At 52.9% G+C, this 15,195-nt stretch overlaps 1 protein-coding gene across 3 annotated transcripts; it reads right to left on the reverse strand.

The window, feature by feature from the left end:
• Nucleotides 1–240: 240 nt before the first annotated feature.
• On the reverse strand, nucleotides 241–14,767 carry AMER1 (APC membrane recruitment protein 1). Of its 3 annotated transcripts, none has more exons than XM_033112471.1 (2): nucleotides 14,344–14,767; nucleotides 241–3,768 (listed from the first exon to the last, which is right to left on the reverse strand). In XM_033112471.1, exon 2 carries the CDS (start codon nucleotides 3,670–3,672, stop codon nucleotides 286–288), a length of 3,387 nt encoding a protein of 1,128 aa, XP_032968362.1. In that variant the 5' UTR covers nucleotides 3,673–3,768; nucleotides 14,344–14,767; the 3' UTR covers nucleotides 241–285. The 3 variants fall into 3 exon arrangements, with proteins under 3 accessions (XP_032968362.1, XP_032968343.1, XP_032968352.1); XM_033112452.1 differs by lacking the exon at nucleotides 14,344–14,767 and adding an exon at nucleotides 13,635–13,809; XM_033112461.1 differs by lacking the exon at nucleotides 14,344–14,767 and adding an exon at nucleotides 13,477–13,787.
• Between the last annotated feature and the right edge of the window lie 428 nt (nucleotides 14,768–15,195).

Consider the following 15,195-nt stretch of genomic DNA (forward strand, 5'->3'; position numbering starts at 1 on the left):
AACCCTGCATGGGTCACAAGAAGAAACCCCCAAAGCAACAACCGGAGCACAGCAGCAGCAACAGCAACAGCAGCAGCCTCCCGGGGTAGATGTACTTGAGCTGAATGTGGCTACAGATGGCAGAAGAGGGAAGTGGGAAAACAAAGGCGAAAACTCACAGGAGCTTTCCTTGGCCAAAAGGATTTTCAAGTTAAACAGCAACCCCTACCCCCAACCCCTCTGCCCAACCCCTGATCCCCATTCACATGCTCAGGCCCCATGCCCCCACTCCAAAATTAATGATGATTACTCAGCTAGGTTTCCATTCATGGCAGTGGAGGAGTAGCTGGTGGGGAGAGAGGCACCTTGCTCAGCCCTCTCCTTTGACAGGTCAAGGCTGGAAGCCCCATAGTGAATGGGCTGAGGCCGGACCCTGGGCAGCTGAGGGATGCCATGGGTGATGCCCACAGGCTTGGACTGGGGCAGAGGGCTGGGGCTGAAACCTCCAGAACTGGAGGAGCAACTGGGCTCATCAACAGGCAGCAGCACATCTCGAGGCCTGGCCCTCACACTCTGGGAGGCATGTGGCTGGAGGTTATAACAAGGGCCCATGGGCAGGGGTAGATGCGAAGGCCGAGCTAGTTGAGGCCTGGATTCCCCAGGTGCCCTTGGCTCTGGCCCTGGTACTGACAGCAATACTGACATAGCCACAGGAGGTATACAACAGGCTGCCTGCCCATATGGAGACTGGCTGGAAGGCCCATCCAACTGGCTGGTATTTATCCAGGCAGGGCCTGGCCCCACTGGGAGAGGACAGGGAGCCCAGGAAGGCCAGTCGTAGGCCCCTGGAGGTTCAGTATAGAGGGACAAGGGACTGTCTCGGTCCCATTCTTCCTCCTCTTCTTCTTCATCTGAATCTTCTTGCTGAGCCTGAAGCTCATCGGACTCCATGTAGCCCTGGGCCAGGTGGGAATTGGAGAGCTCTAGCTCCAGGGTCTCTGCAGTGTCAAGGGAGCGGCTCCTCCTGTTGAGGGCCATGGCGGCAGGTGGAGGTCGAGGGTACATGCCAGGCAGTCCTAAGTATCGAGGGAGACTGCTCACACCCCAGGGCAGACCTTGGTAGAATCGGCTGCGATAGTTGTTGAAGGTGTGTTTCTGGTAGTAGCCCAGCTCAAAAGCTTCCAAGGAGACTGCAAGGTCATCGTCATTGTGGAATTCTGGATTCTCTTCACATTTGCCTTCTCCATCCCTTTCCACATCAGCGATGTCAAAGGTCACCATGGGAGGCAGTTGTGGGAGGTTTTGAGTGAAGGATGAGTCAGAATCAGAGCTGCAGGACATGCTGGAGAAGAGGTTCCCATTGCTGGTGAACTCCACAAGGGCTTGCGAGAAACTCACAGTGGCATTCCCTTCCTTCTCAACCTCCTCTTCCTCTGGCTCCTCAGGGGGTGAATAAGTAGGGTAGGCCCTTCTGGGAGATCCTCCAAAATTTGCCTCTTGCATATCTGGTTCAAACATAGCGTCACTCTGGAAGAGCTGCATCAGGCAGGTACTTTGATCCTTCTTGGAGCAGGTTCCCTCAAAACGTTTCTCCAGAGGACGGAAGTCCCTCCAGTCTGGCTCGCTGCTCGAAGTGGCAGGAAAAGCTGACGTGGTTCCCCGGTGGGAAGTCTGAGAAGCCCCTGATGCCCCTACCACCAGGCCCATCACTGATGGGCCTAAGGGCCTCATCTGATACTCCATGATGGGCTTCTCTTGCCGTGCCTGGACCTCTCGGACTTGGGCCTCTCGAGCACAAGCCTCTCGGGCCTGAGCCTCCCTAGCACAGGCCTCTCTGGTACAGGACTCTTGCACTCGGGCCTCTCTGACATGAGCTTCCTGGGTATGGCCCTCTCGGGCATGGGCCTCCCTGGTGTGAGCCTCTCGGGCACGTGCCTCCCGGGCCTCTCGGGCCTCAAGCTGCTCCCGCCGAAGCTCCCAATACAACAATTGCTTCTGGATGGTCACTAGCCGTTCTTCTTCTGTCTCCATTGCTCCAGGTGGCCGAGAGGAAGAAAAGGGCTCAAAGTTCAAGAAGGGGTCAAATATCTCAGAGCTGTGACCGTGGAGGTCATAAAGGCAGTCATCCCCAGGTGGGGAGTTCTCAAGACTGTCATCTGGCTCATAGAATTCATAGAGGGCATCTCCACTATAGCTGTCTCGGGGCAGGCAATCCCTGCGGACAAGCCCCAGGGTCTCACCTGAATCATCCTCAAATCCAGGTGTGGTGGAGTCATAATAACCCTCATCACTATTGGGAGCAGACTCTTGCTGGTCACTCTGAGGAGTCAAAAGGTCCCCAGGAGCTAGACCAGGATAAGGCTGAACTGGGTCAAAGAGCATGTAGCTGTGGTGGCCTGGGGAGGTGGTGGGATGGTAACCCAGATTCAGATCGGGTCTTGGGTACATCTGAGCACTTGCCCATAGATATTCTAAGTCATCATCTTCTTCCGCCTTGACTTCCTTTCCTTCCTCTTCTAATTCCACCTCCTCTTCCTCCTCTTCTTCCTCGTCATCCTCATCTGGCAAGGCCATTTCCTCCCCACCTCCTTGGTAGGTAACCAAGCAGGAACTCCGCTTAGTCCCATCTCGATTGGCCCTTTGGCCTCCAGAGGCCATGCTGTCTGTCATACTGTCCATGTCCTGTTCTGCTATGATGTCACCACAACCTGTCAGTGAGTCAAAACTTTTCAGAGATGTGACATCTCCAAACAGGAGGCTCAGCTGGTCCCCCACAGGGCCATTGGGTGGATTTATCTCTCCTACCACCACCTTCTCCCCTGTTTCTGGGCTGTGGGGGTCCTCTAGGCCATTGGCTTCAGGGACAGGCTTAGGTTGCAGGAGGGCTGAGGTACATACCTCCGTGGGTTTTTCTGGATCTTTACAAGCTGTCTTCTCCATGGCTGCTGGAGAAGTCTCTGGTGCTGAAGAAACTTTTGACCCAGGGGCATCTTGGGGATTGGCATTTTCCTTTCTTGGGGCTTGGAGGGTTTCCTCAGCATGGGACAGAAGAGCTGAGCTCATATGCTCATGAGGCCTTGCTCGGGCCCCTTCAGGCCCCTTGGCCCCTGGTTCACTTTGCTCAGCCCCAGAGATCTTACTCTTCCGGTGACGGCGGATGCTGCTGAAAAAACCTTTCAGGCCTTTCTTTGGCTTGGTCACAGAGGGAGCCTTCTCAGTCCCAGCTTTCTCTGTGGCTCCAGCCACAGACATCTTGCGTCTGGAGCCTGTCTCCAAAGCCCCATGGGCACTCTGGGAACTGGGAAGTTGGCAGGGTGACTCAGACAAAGGTCTGGGGCCAAAGGAGAGGCCAGTTCCTTCACTAACAATGTCTTCATGGCTACAGGCTGCTTCACTCAGGCCATCATGGGTCTTGCTCTTGCTAAGACCCTTCTTGGCACTGCCTTTCCCAGAACCTTTGCTCCGTCCCCCTCCAAAGAAACTAGGCAGAGTACAGATGCCCTTCTTGCCACCAAAGAGTTTCATGGCAGTTTTCTTCAGCCTACCTGGGCCAGATGAGGGTGGCTCTGATGCTGGTCCTTCTGTTGTCTCAGCTGCCTTGTGTTTGCCTCCTTTCTCTGCCCCTTGGTCCTGGGTGTCTAGAGAGGCTGCTGCTCCCTTGGCCTGAACAACTTCATCCTTTCGGGTCTCCATGGTGATGGGAACAACTCAGGTATGTTCAGCTTAAAATGTAGCCTTCTGGCTTCCTGGCACTGTTACATCATCAGTCAGGAAGCATCACAGTTGGGTCTGGAAGAGATGAGAGAGATAAAGACAGAGAGATAGTACTGGTGAGCAAGCATCCAGGCAGGATTTGTTTTCACAGGTGTCTGTGGTTTCAGGCTTGAGTGGAACCAGAAAGAAAAAGAAAATGTAGGGAAAACCTTAATGCACTCCATATGTTTGGCTTGCTGGGCCAGCCTCCTCTAGGCCCCAAGGCAGCGAAACTCTACACTGAGGAACAGGCAGCCACCACCCCTACCCCCTTGCTGGGTCCACTCCCTTCAGGCTACCTTAATCTCAGGGGAGCCCTGGGCAGGGGGAACTGCAGATGTGAGAAAGGTCCAGTGGTCCTATTGGCTGCTGGAGGGATTGTCAAAAAGGAGGGGAGGGAGAGGCAGGAAAGACAGGAATGGAGGTTGGCTCTGACGACACAGAATTTTTGAAAAGCATCTGGCAAAATAGCCCATTAAGTCCTCACTGAGCTCTTTGGGATCCAGTCCTCGATTTCACATTAGCCTGAGCTCTCACTAACATTTTGCCTGGGGCTGGGAAGAGAAATAGACCTGAAGTTTCACTTCCTTCCCACAGGCTCCCTAAACTGCCTGCAGGACCATGCTGAGGACCTGCCTGCAGACCCACATTCCAGAGCTGCAATCCAGGCCTCGGAGCAAAGCACTCTCGGGGCTTCACTATCCTCAGTCCAAGAGGCCTAGTAATACCTAGGGGTAAGTCTAGGTCAGATTCTCTATTTATTGTCCTGCAGGAAAGAGATTTTAATGTGGTCCTTGACAACTGGAACCCCCAAGTTCCACTTTAGAACCATGCAGCAGACTGTTTCTTCTCCACTTCTCTCATTACTTTGGCTCCCATTTAGCAAGGGAATCCTTGAAGGCATAACTCCACATGATTCATGTTCCTGGCCTGGGAGTTAAGCTCTCAGCATCTATTTAAATAAATACCTGGTGCAAGGCACACCCTTCTGGTCTAGGCTCACAATCCTCCAAATACCCAAACGCCACAGAGATGGAATAAAAAGAAGGGCTAGCTACTACCCATCCCTACCTACAACACATGCTACCCCCACCCCCGCCCCAGGTCCAATGTATTCATTCCAGTGACTACAGCTGGTTGACAGCTGGATCGGTGACCAGCCTGCTAAAACTCAATGACTCCTCCCTGGAAAGTCCCTCACCACTGTGTCCCTTCTCTGTAGAGTAGCCATCAGCAGACAGGCAGCTAGGATACGGAAGGGAGGCAGAACAGCTGCAGGGAGACAGAGAGAAAGGTAAGCACCGCTGTTGTCCCGGGAGCAGCTGACCAGCACATTAGCCCTATGATTGGTTGCCAAGGTAATAAGACTTACATGTTCACCTCCAGTCAGAGACTACTGGCCGGCACTGGGGCTGGTGAGAGGCTGCCAGCTACACTCTAGCCTCTGACCTCATTAGAGGAACCCTCCTGGAGACCCTGATCCTGTCTTGCAAACATTAATTTTGTGCCTTGAACCTTGCTTGGCTTGATATTTGAATCATCAGTGTGATCCAGGTTTCCATCAGGAGCACTCTGCAGAAATGAATATTAAACTTGAAGCAAGATAATGGCTAGTTATCCAGAAAATAAGAGACAAAAACTCATCTAATCCCCTCTCTGAAGAGATCGGTACTGCCATTTGCTCAGGTTAGGTTTTTTTTTTCTCCCCCATGTGACACAGTTTTACATGACATTGTTTCAGCTCAGCCCTGTAACTAACAGCCCCACAATAGACAGGGCCATGCCATCCCCCTCCCCACAAATATACATACAATCATACAACCACTCAGAGTCCTTTGCCCCAGGGTCTCATGGGAAGGGGGGCCCTATCATGTATTTGAATCCCCCACTTTCCAAAGCACAGATGTTTTTAACCTCAGCCCTGAAATTACTGACAGTGATGTCATTATGGCGTTAGGCATGGGGGAGGTAGTAGTGGAATTGTTTGTGAAACTGTATTCCTCTCTGTGGAATTCATGAAACAAACCTCTATAACATTTGGTAAGTGATAGACATTGAGCTCAGTGCTGCAAGGCAGGCCAAAAAGGGGAATCCCTAACCCTTGCTTTTGAGGAGCTTGTAGGCTAACAGAGAGAGTCCCATGTGTAACAATCTGAAAGCACAACATGATGCAGGCCTTAAAGAAGAGCCCCATTATTGCTTAAGCTGGCTGGAGGGTTATTATTCTTCATACCTTGTTATCATATCCCTGGATAAATTTGAAAGGCAGAAAGACACCCCTTGGGCTCAGAAAAGCTACCTTGAGGAGGACGCATTCAATCTGAGTCTTGTCAGACAGGAGTAGAAACGGCAGTGATTTAGGGGAAGGGATGGGCGAAACTACTAGGTATGGATTGGAATCAAGGAAAATAAAGGCACAAGTGAAAAATCTTATGAGCCTAGATATCCTCGTGAATCAAAGGCTTCATTGTCCTGCTGGGTTTAGGGCTTGGGGGCAGTCCCTTTGGGCCTTCTGTTGCCCTTACTCCTATGCTTCATTGAGGTAGAGGCCAGCCCACTGCTCTTTATGTTGTTCCCTTCCCTGCCACAGGCATCTGCAGTGTGTTGTGGAAGGAGCCATGGGCCACAAGACTAGGGTTCAGGCCATGCCAGGGGACCCTGAACAGGCCAAGGCACCCCTCTGAAAAGCACTTGTGAAATGGAGATCAAAAGATCTTTTCTATCTCTATCTATCCCCCCATTTCCCCAGTCCACTGCAGTAGAGTGAGGATGAGATGGGATAATGGACACCAAAAACACTCTGTAAACCATAAAGTGCAGTGCAAATGAGAAAGATTGGCATTATTATTACTGTTATCATTACTACCTTCCAGGTCACATCCCAGTTAGGAAGTAGCAGACCACATGTAAAAGACCGCTCATTTAGGAGAGCTATTTATTGTGGGGACCAGCTGCCTTGGCTCACATTGAGGAGACAGGTTTGAGGGGATTTTAAAGACCTGTGTGTGGATGTATACAAAGTCCTCTCTTAAGGGCAGTTTTTAAAGCCCTCTGCAGGTGTGGTGGGAGTGAGTGAAGTAGGCAGGATTGTGTCCTGGGACTGAGATTCTCTCCCCCACACTTCAGGCCTTCCTCCTAACTAGGCCCAGGGTCATCTTTGCTGGCAAGAACCAGCCTTGAAACTGTGCTATCTCCCACCTCCCTGCTAGTCCCTCCCAAGGCCAGGTACCCCATCTCCCCATAGCAACTCACAGTGTCTCTGTCTAGTTTCCCCCAAGACAGTAGGACAGTAGGTGGCAATGATGACCCATAGCTGGTAGCCCCTTAATGCAGTTCCACCTAGTCACCTCTGGCCCAGGCCCCTTCTCCACATTCCTCACTACTCCACTAGGTCCCATTGCTATCCTTCCCCCATGGGCTGTGCTGCCTTTACTTGGTGACACAGAGTTTATCAGCCAGGAGAGTGAGGTAGGGCCGAAGGGTAAAGGGACAGCAAGGGATAGACTTTGCAGCTCCCCCAGGCTGGGAATGGCTCCTACCATGGTTCCTGCCAAAAAAGTGGTCCTGCCAAATGCAGGCCCTGCAACCCTTAGGTTTCTCAACCTGTGTGGCTAATTTTCAGGTGGACTGGTGGGTAAGGGAACCCTCTAAGGCTACTCTGTGGTCCCTGGCAGGGGCTGCTTACTGCAGCTGCTGCTATGATTGCACGGTGTGGGTTGGGGCCATCCCTGCTCCCAGGCCCAGCCTCAGTCCGTTCTGGGACCAGTGGACGGCTGACTATTAGGGCAGAGCTTCTTCCTTCCCACCTCCTCTCAAAACACTGGCAGGAGACCAGCCACAAATCTTCCTCAGAGACCCTTCTTGGTGAAGAGAAAGCAGCTACAGTCTGAGCCTTGCCTGTTCTGGCCACCTTCCTGGGGTCAGATCAGCCAACTTAGAGAAGGCTGAGTTCCGGAAAGAAGTGTGTGGATTTATGCAGTAGCTTCAGAGGCATGGCCTCAACCAGTCACAGTTTCTCAGAAGTCCTCCAATTTTTCCTGGAGGTAAGCCCACTCTGGGCCCATCCTACCATTGTGTATGGTGGGGGGCGTCTAAAGAAAGAAAGGTGAGGATAGGGAACCACCCCCCACCCCAACCCAGGGAGTCGGCCAGTTCTGCACTATAATCAGCTCTGCCCACCTGGGGGGAAATCAGGAAATTCTTTCAGTTTCCTCAACTGGAAAATGAGGCTATAGAGATGCCTACCTCTTGAAGCTATTGTAAGGAACAAAACCAATGTACATAAAGTACCAACTACAATGTGTTACATAGCAGAGGTTCAAAAACATAACAACCAATTTTTTAAATATTTTATTCAAACTATAGTTGGACAATTTCTAGCAGCAAAACTACCTCAGTCAGGGTTGAATAGGGTGCTCCCAAGAGCTCTATGGATAAGTCACCAAACCTCCTTAGACCTCAGTTTCCCCAAATGGTAAATGAGGGTGACTGTGTAGTTATCTCACAGGAGGCCTTAGTTGCTTTTTAGCCAAACTTTGATATTCAGGAACCCAAAATGTTGCTTCCAGTCAACTACTGGCTCTGGATTACCTGGGAACTTCAACTAGCCAGATTCTCTAGCCCAGGCCAGAAAGAGTAACAATTCAAACTCAGCTAAAAGCACCAATACCAAAGGAAACACAAATCAACAGACATTCTTCACCCAACTCAGAGTACTTATCAGTTTATAAAGCACTCCCCACTCCCTCATTCACTATTTGCCCTTCCCAGAAATCCATTAATCAGGCCTGGTACGGGATGGTAACACCTTGTCACAGAGAAGGAAACTGCCTAGGCTTAGGAAAAAGATTTGCCTAAAGTCACACAGTGGGATAGTGACAGAGCCACACCAGTCTAGAGGCCTCTTGAGTCCCAGTTGTGTGCCATTTTGCTGCACTGTGCTGGCCCCCAATCAAAGGAGGAAGCCTGAGCGCAAGGACTGTGCAGGTTCCGCTCACACCAGAGCCATCATCTCCCCCTCCCATCTCACCTCTGTCCCAGCCCAGCTGAGCCTTCTCAATAGCATTTCTAGTCCTCACTGGCTGCCACTGTTTTGGACCCACAATGTCCCAGCACATTCCAGAAGGCCTGTTGACTTCAGAATCCAAGGACTGCTGACCCAGCCTGTGGCTGCTGTCATAAACAACAGCCCCCGCCAACCTTCCCAAACTGTGGAACATGTTCCTCCACTGTCCATTTCCTTGGGAGATAAGTTTGAGGAGTCAAAAAATTGGTTCAAACAGAAACCTGCCAACAGGGACAAAGATGCAAAATATGAGCTACTATTTAAAGAAAATGACCTATGAGATGATCTGGAACTTGAATCACTCATTTCTAAAGCCCACAGCCAAGATCCATCCTTTTTTTTTTTTTTTTAATTTATTGGGGGTGACAATTGTTAGTAAAATTACATGGAAGAACCATTCTTAAAACCGTTTTGTTCAAGGCCTGAGGGAAGGGCTGCCTGGCTTGGTACCCTTTGGTGGAGTTGTAGAGGCTGCTGGCAGAGCCCCAACCAAAACTACACCTGCAACCACCCCTCCCCTAATTTTCAGCCTTTCTGTTGAGGGGCACCTCCTCTCAAAAGGGCATCCCACCAACTCTAGATGCAACACAGACCCCCACTGGGCCCTCTCACCCCTGCTCTTACTCCCCAACCATTAGCCTCTCAACTGAATTGTTAACATACTCAGCCTTGGGTAATTCATTCTGGCAAGCCTCAGTCTGCCCTTCATCCCTTTGGAATGGACCCTCCTTCATCTTAGTTACTGCATCTAGCACAGACCAGGAGCTCAAACAACATTGGTTCACCTGAATTCTAATTCAGCTGGAGTTTGTCAGCCTCGAACTAAAATGCCGATTTTAACCCTTACAGGCTGTGGGGCTTAAGAAAGTGGCCTAACCTCTCTAAGACTCAAATGCCTTATCTATAAAATGAAGAAAATGTTACCTACCATGCACGATCATGGTAAGGATTAGAGATGATAAATGTAAAGGGTAATTTGCTCAGTAGATACCGAGCAGATGTTCAATAAAGAACCCTTGTGACAGGGCTTCTTGCAGCCACCTTCTCCACTCCAGCTCCTCAGCTGCCATCCCATGTCCTCTAAAGACGACACAAGCCTCTTAGCTGAGCTCCCTCTGGTCCCTCTCTGCTGAAAGGCTGAAATCCCTCCCCTGCCTCCCGTCTTCCATCTCATCCATCTTGCATACCCTTGCCAGATTCATTTTCTTACAACCCTGATTTCAGTGCATCACTCCTACACTTACTAAATTATTCTGCATTGCCTATAGGATCAAGGCCAAACCCCTTTGCCTACCCTTCAAGACTTGCTCTCCTTTCATGTGCCCTCCAGATTTCCTAGCCTCACTTCTCTGCCCCTTAGCCCCCAGCCCCCAATAAACAGGGGCTTCTCCAGTCTGGGAGATGTAGTCACCCAGACACCACCTCCCCCAAGATATGGGCTTTCCTGGTGAGTCTTCTTGGTGCCCCAGCTTTCTCCTCAGGCTGCTGAGGTTCCCCGCCCAGCTTGCCTGGAACAACAGGGGCTCTTAGGGCCACCTACTTGCCACTTCCCTCTCATGCTCCCAAACCTCCTCGGAGAGGAATGTATCTGAGGTGGATGCCCATGCCTGCATAGTAAGCCTTCCACTGTGTCAGTACTAACACAGCAGGCTGAGATCAGAGACAGGTGCCACCCCTACACCCCCACCCCCAACCCCAGTTCAGATGAAGAACAAGAGAGGAGTCAACCCCAGGGAAACAGATGTAATGAGGCAGCAGAGGGAAACCTGCAGAGGACAAGCTAGGCCAAGTGAGCAATAAAGACCCTTGACTTTCCTGTGTATCCACTCCTATATATAAACCATAACCTATGCGAGAGGCCAGCTAAGGAAACTGAGGCTTGGAAGGGGATCAGGATCAGTGTGCTTAGAGGAAGAAGCCTTGAATTGGAGTCCAGGAGCTTCATGGTCTTGTGTAAACTTGGGCAAATCCCACTCCCCACCTTCCACAAGTCTAAAGGTAGGTTGACATAGTACAACTCCCCTCTAGAGATAGCCTACCCCCACCAGTTCTACTTCCAGATCCAAAAGTGGCCTCTTAGCCGCCTAACGTATGCACACTGCTAATTCTCTTCTAACATCCCACTCTAAAACCCTTTCTAAAACTCCATTTTATTGTGGCATATTGCACATACACACATAAAAAATCAAAACCTCCAGGTTCTCTATCCTTTGATGGCCTGTTCCCCCATGATCAGATCCCCATTCCACAGCCTGGCATTTGGAAACCCCACCATTGGGCACCAATCTCCTCTCTACCTTAGAGTCATACAATCTCAACCAGAAAAGACTCAATCACTTCACTCATCCTGCCTGCCAGCCACCCCCCTCTCATTTCTAATTTTATGCATACCACTACCCTTTGCCTAGCCAAACGCTTCTACTTTCTGGAAGCTTCCCAAGATGATCCCCTTGTATATATAGATCTCCCATCTCTCTCCACAAATTGTCTCTAGGCTCAACCAAAGGTATGTGTAGTCTGGGGTCTGGGCAGTCCAGATCCTGAGCTTGCTGTTGAAGGGAGACATCATTATTTATTTTTTTCTTATGGTTACAACTCATCCCCCTCCTCCATCCTTAGTAGGCAAACTCAGTAAATACCTGAGCCTTGAGTATCATTTCTCTAATCACTTTCATATGGATCAGAACAAGTGCAAGTTGGAGAGAAAAAGGTCTTCTTAAAAGTTCTAGAAAGACAGCAAGTCCTTCTGGAGCATTCGTTAACTGCTACGCATTGCTAGGCTTTGAGGGGGTTGCGGCAAGTTCCAGGTTTCATTTACCCCTCTGAGGGGTTCCAAGAGAACCCAGACATCCATGATGTCAGAGAGACAAAGTAGAGGCAGGAAAACTTAATTATAGTTTGCCTCCTATGATAATTTAAGCCCAAAAATGCCCACCGGACTCAGGCAGCCCAGAGGACTTCTGAGGAAGGAGAGGTCATCATACGTTGCAACAGACAGGCAGGAAAGGCACTGAGAAGGTGGGCCCAGAGCTGGGGCCAGAGAGGAAAGAGAATTTGGACAGTGTAGTATGAGTGGGTTTGGATGTAGGGAGGAAAGTTATATAGGACAGATATGTTAGGTGGTTGTTTGTCAGTTTAAGGCAGGGCAGAGGGCAGGTCCAGCCCTGGGCTGGAGACGCCAGGCTGCAAGTAGGTGGTTTATGTTGGTATTGGTCGTGATGAAAGGAGGTGAGTGTAGTATGGTATCTGCAGTACTTGCTGGTGTCACAAAGGTCCCCAGCTAGTCTTTCTTCCAAGTGAGGGATTTACTGGGTCTCATTGTCTCCTCTCAATGGGTTCTCCACCCTCAGAGGTTGATCAAAGGTCGAAAAGGGCCTGCCAAGCTCCCTCTCTCCTGTTCCTCAGAAAGGCCTAGAGTCCACTGCCAGAGGCACACCGCTTTGCAGTGACTGAGTGGTGGGCGAGGCCGAATGAGGGGAGACGCACTGGGGGTGAGGGCTCTGCTGGAATCCCCATCGATGGGGCGGGTATTCCAACAGGGCAGTGCCCTCCACCCTGCCCATACCCACGCGGATGCAGCAGGGGGGCAGAGCCGCAGAGGGAGGTGTTTGTGTGCAGGACAAGGCTCGCCTTGACCCCGCGGCCCACGCCAAGAAGAGCCTGGCCAAAAGGAGACCGGCTCTGCAGGGCCACTCCAGCTGCTGCCTGGGCGCCTGGTCTGTGGCGTGCCTGGTGGGCACAGCCTCTCTAGGCTGGGGAGCCTAGGCAAAGGCGGGCGGTCACTAGTGTCAGAGGTGTCTGCAGCAGACAATGACAGCGGCTCGGCGGGCTGGATATTTTAAGTAACAGAGAAGTTAGAGGGTTTGGCTGCTTCTCTAGCTCTCTCACACACACTCAGACAGTGCTTTCCCTACTACAATAATTGTTCGCTCGGCTTCTTGCACAGAAACCCCTCCCAACACCGTGCTTATCGCTATTTTTAAACGGGAGGCTGGCGAGAAAAATGCGGCCAGTGCCCTCTGAGACGGAGAGGAGGGGAGGAGAGGGGGGAGACAAAGCGGCCTTGCAGCTCTAACCCAAAGATTAGCTTGAGCCGCAGCTCTAATCCAAGGTCCAGGGAAAGTCCCCTTGCCAGTCCGCCTGTCCGCGGGGGCAGGCGCCAGATGTGCCTGGAGGCCCAGGAGCAGGGGGCGCGGCTGGTTGGGGACACATGGCCGAGGTTCTGAAGGGAAGTGGGCAGCCCACAGGCCCCACTGAGCTCCCTCAAGGAGGAGGCAGACACTATAGATACCCCAATCCACGCCAAAGTCAGTGTCCGTCGAACCTAGGCCAGCGCGCAGGCTTCCTCTGCAGAGGAGAGAGACAGGAGATCTGCAGGGGAGGGGAGGGGCGGCCGCCGGGACGCTAGGGTGAGCAACACCCGCTTAACACAGCTGTTCCAGCTAATGTGCTACAACAAAGCTGCAGAGATCCCTGCCTACAAATGTACCGCTGGGGGTGCTGCCTGGCTGCTCCCCTCCTGGGACCGCGCGGCAGCACGTGTGGGCCCCATCCCCGCCTCCCCAAGAACCCGGAGGCATGGCCCAGGCTAGCCCGCCCGCCTGCCCGCCTGCCCGCCCTCTTCTCCCACCCCATAGCCTCGGTGGCCCGCGCCCAAGGGACTCTGCTCTGGCCCTCACCGGACAGTCCTCAAAGCGGGTTCCAAAGGGGAGCGGAGAGCGGCCCGGACGCCGACTGGCCCAGCCCTAGAGGCCCTCTGCAGGCGGCCAGAGCGGAGCACGCGGGACTGCACCGGACGGCGGGCAGGCGGAGCCTCCTGGCTGCCCCCAACGCTTACCCGACCGGGTCCGGTCTCCAGCCCGGTTATTGTCTGTCCCGCAGCCCTGGCGGATGCTGGAGCTTTGGCTGCCGCGGCTGAGAGCGCCGCCACCGCTGCTCCTGCCACCGCCGCCGCGGCTCCAGTCACCTACTGCACTGGCTCCCCTTCCCCAGGCTCTGGGCAGCTCCCCCATACCCCCTCCCCACGAACTCCACAGCCACAGGGTGGGGTGTCCGCGGTCCGATTGGCAGGCGTGTGGCCCAATCGCCAAAGTGGGAAGGCGTGCCCCGCCCCGCCCACTGCTTTCCTCTGTGCGTTCCCTTTAAATGCAAATAAGCCCGAGCGTGGTGTTGGCAGGGGGTGGGGAGGGTGCAGAACCCCTCGCAGGGACTCCCCACTCCAGCCCCCAAGCCGGTGGGTCACTGCAGGGAGACACCGTGAGCTCGCGGGGCCGGTCCCGCCCAGATAGGGCTCGCTGGAGTCCTGGAGCTCGGTTTCGGTTTTGCATGCGCTCGCATTTCCGTGGTCGCGGTGTAATCGCGCTGCAGTGCCGTGGCCTCCACCAGGCAGTTTATTCCAGAGTGAGAGACAGGCGGGGAGAGGCGGGGCGGAGATGTTGGGGAGCCTAGGAGACTGCAGAGCCCCTTGGAACCGAGCCCAGCCCAACCTTAGGGGTAGAGAAGGCCTCGCAGCGCGTGCCACCAGGCCGCTCAGAGAAGGGACTCACCTGCCAGGAAAACCGATTGCAGCGCCAGCGCCTCAGTTTCGTCCGCCTCTTCGGCACAACAGGGCCCTTAGGGACGATCTCGGCCAACTTCCACCCATTACCAAAGGGCCTACTGCTGCCCAGAGAAAGGGAGGCGCATCCCCAAGGTCATCCAGCCCGCCACCAGCGACGTAGGCAGATTTGGAATTCAAACCCGGGGCTCCCTGTCCAGGGCTGCTTTCACTTTTCTTCTCTTGAGAGACCTGTTTCTATAGTTTGACCCTCACCCAAATTCCCCACCTTTCACAGAACTCGAGGGGATTCTCAAGGTCTGCAGAGACACCCCCCACACACACACACACCTTTTAATGGTGAGCCAGGCTTTTTGCAGTTCCCTGTCCCTGAAAAGTCTAGCTATTGAGAGAAAAAGCTTGTATGAGCCCCGACTGGAGGTAAAGGCTGCGGGTGGACAGAGGAGGCCTGTAACAACCCTGCCAGCTGCTGTGTCTGGGTTGTGGCAGGGGAGCCAGCCTGAACTTGGGTCTCTAACTAGCCCGAGGGCATTAAGTGGCATTAGTGGCTGCCAGGGTCAGGTGAGCTGAGGCAACAAAGAATCCAGTTCTACCACTAGCTCAAGAACATCCAGAAGGCCCAGCCCTAAAACTCTGTGAATGTTTAAAAACGGGGGAGGGAGGGACAAGGGTGGGGGGGGGGCGGAAGCACGGGTGGGGGTGGGATTAAAGAACAATGTCTGCCAATTTTGCACTGTAGAAGGAGTGTTCTCTGCTGCTGTACTGGGTACTGTCTGCCTTGAAAAGATCCAGCTGCTAAACTGGTAAGAGAAGGACTGCTGTCTCTGCATGTGTGGAGCAC

This window comes from Rhinolophus ferrumequinum, chromosome X (genome assembly GCF_004115265.2).
Source record: "Rhinolophus ferrumequinum isolate MPI-CBG mRhiFer1 chromosome X, mRhiFer1_v1.p, whole genome shotgun sequence".
NCBI lineage: Eukaryota > Metazoa > Chordata > Mammalia > Chiroptera > Rhinolophidae > Rhinolophus > Rhinolophus ferrumequinum.